This window comes from Osmia bicornis, chromosome 10, assembly GCF_907164935.1.
Source record: "Osmia bicornis bicornis chromosome 10, iOsmBic2.1, whole genome shotgun sequence".
NCBI classification, from domain to species: domain Eukaryota; kingdom Metazoa; phylum Arthropoda; class Insecta; order Hymenoptera; family Megachilidae; genus Osmia; species Osmia bicornis.
In genome coordinates this window covers 8,383,240-8,385,562 of record NC_060225.1, presented here as the reverse complement: position 1 = coordinate 8,385,562, position 2,323 = coordinate 8,383,240, and the positions used below count along the sequence as shown (strand labels likewise).

Genomic DNA, 2,323 nt, shown 5'->3' with positions numbered 1-2,323 from the left:
TATGTTCTTGTAAAAATTTATTTACCGCTTAATATCTTACATACAAGAACAATTAAATATATAGAGCTATATACAGAGCTATAGTTATCCTTCCCTAACAAATCATTTTTTATTTAGTCGATACTCTAGTACGCTTATTCCATGCAAAATTAGAGCCATAGTTACGTGGCTTAGGATTGTTAACGTTTGGTTTCTGAATATAATAGTCCCATCCCATTTTTTCACAGTGTGCAATGGCTTCCTGTTCTGTAGCAAATTCCACCTTGAGATTGGACATAGGATCACCTCTATGGGCGAAAACGTAATGTTAGGTAAAGATTGATAATTAAAAACAAAATTCTTAATTATACTCACGTCGATGTCCATCCTATCAGGGAATTTTCCCAACGTTCGCGAGTATCAAAGTCTATTTGCCAAAAATGAATATTGTTTGTTCCAGATTGCATAGCATTTTTTGGAGGGCAAAAAATACGAACTTTACGAGTTTTTATATGATCTTCCGGAACACCTGAGACCAATCCAACATCTTCTACCGAAGATACTGTAACTGTAGCTTTCATAGCATCCCTATACAACACTTCATCTTTCTCCATAAATGTCTCCTCATTATTTTTAGGTAATGTTAAACTTGTTTCATTTCCTTGACTAGTTTTACTTGAACCTCCAGCAGCAAATCTTTTCGTTAAACTAAGAAACGGAATCTAATTACATTTTTCGAATTACATACAATTGTAAGATTGTAACCTAATATCTAAATTTTCAGGAAAATGAATCAAAGCTTACCTAAAACACTTTTTAATATCATTATTAGTGCGTATCACAGAAAATACACGACATGCCATTCTGAATAATAGAGGGTTAATTTTATCTGCCTTCGGTTTTGTTACACCTGTAAAGCGAAAAGAATTTTTTGCATACGGGCGAATACAACAAATGAAAATAATATATTTATGATAGAGAAATATGGTTTTTACACAGTATTCATACTTTTACGAAATAGATTATATTGTATTTATTTTTAACCTCTGGTTAAACGGGTTGACATACATAAACTGATAACATGTCGTTAGTTGGATGCAATAACTAAGATGGCGCTTAAGGTGATGCGAGCGTCGAAAACTTTACCGACAGTTCCTAGAAAAATCCCTAGACGCGAGTTCTCAAATTACATCGTCATTTCTAAACAGGAAGAAGTAATTTGAGAACTACGATTTCGTTGATTGTTCATTCGTGAAAGACGTCGAAAAGGTAAAACAGACCACAAATTTAGTTCCTCGTTTTTTCTGAAGGGCGCAGTTCGTTCGTTTTCTGCACTCGACGGCACGCTCATTCGCAGCTCGTATATGTAAATATGTGTGCGTCGACCGAATCGATTGATTATAATTTTTGTACATATTAACATTTCGCTTATACATACATTGCACATAAGTGTCACAATTTATATCTGAAATAATATGTTCTTAAATATTTCGTATCAAAATCACGCCATAGGAAAGTGTTATTAAAGCAATATTCCCCATTATTTATTACATTATGCGATTTTTTCGCTGATATTTATTGTATAAACGATTCCATTACGATTAGCATTACAGTTTCGAAATTTCTACCAATGGCTGTGATTGGTCGTCCCATGTTGGCGTCTTCTCATTTCGACCAATCAGACACGTCGTTGTGTGAGCGAGTGCGTCGATTTGTGGAGCAGTGCAGCATTCCTCTTCGAAGCTTCATCTACTTTCCACGCGTCTGCAACAGGTAAGATTAAATTATCTTCAAACATTAAATTAAATTGTCTTTCGGGTGTTAAAAGTACAAAAAATAGAAAGAATAGCTTGAGAGAAGTCTAAATTCCTGATTTTTGATATTAATTCGAAGTTATCTTTAAAAATACAAGAGTTGAAAGTTTGTGCTCTTGCCGCGATTGTATAATGAGGTTGGAACAGCAGAATTTGAATTACTTTCCCTTTTATATTGTTAATTTCCTAATCAATATTGAACGTTTTTAATATTCTTTCACACAATTTACTGTTTGATATTTAATAACGTTCTTTCTTGAGCATCGTAATATTATGAGATCTGTTCGTCTACCGGCTTCGGTTCGGCTGGGGACGAACATTTCCGAATAATACCGAAGCGATGCCGACCGGTCTTCGTCGGGAAGGAAGGTCTCGCCATTTCTCTCGCGAACGTCGAAGTGACAAGACGTGTTGAGAGCATCCTTCCGTATAAGTAATAAGTGAGCATTGTATCTATTAAAATATTTTGCATAAATTATAGTTCGATTGTTTATTATATTTGATTACATTTTATGTATATAAATTCGTAT

The 2,323-nt window shown here is 34.3% G+C and overlaps 1 protein-coding gene across 3 annotated transcripts; it reads right to left on the bottom strand.

Moving 5' to 3' along the window:
• Positions 1–1,097, bottom strand: LOC114876243 (NADH dehydrogenase [ubiquinone] iron-sulfur protein 4, mitochondrial). 3 transcript variants are annotated; one of them, XM_029187484.2, is made up of 4 exons: positions 988–1,097; positions 784–889; positions 355–687; positions 1–287 (listed from the first exon to the last, which is right to left on the bottom strand). In XM_029187484.2, exons 2-4 carry the CDS (start codon positions 840–842, stop codon positions 110–112), a joined length of 570 nt encoding a protein of 189 aa, XP_029043317.1. In that variant the 5' UTR covers positions 843–889; positions 988–1,097; the 3' UTR covers positions 1–109. The 3 variants fall into 3 exon arrangements, with proteins under 3 accessions (XP_029043317.1, XP_029043316.1, XP_029043318.1); XM_029187483.2 differs by having other exon boundaries at positions 1,024–1,075; XM_029187485.2 differs by having other exon boundaries at positions 975–1,058.
• Positions 1,098–2,323: the final 1,226 nt, after the last annotated feature.

Excerpts from the sequence above, each read along its gene's own strand:
- LOC114876243 (XM_029187483.2), bottom strand. The coding sequence starts at position 1,045 with ATGTCAACCCGTTTAACCAGAG. Across the intron at positions 890-1,023 it reads GTCAACCCGTTTAACCAGAG|GTGTAACAAAACCGAAGGCA; the intron begins GTTAAAAATAAA and ends TTCGCTTTACAG. Across the intron at positions 288-354 it reads CTGATAGGATGGACATCGAC|AGGTGATCCTATGTCCAATC; the intron begins GTGAGTATAATT and ends TTTCGCCCATAG.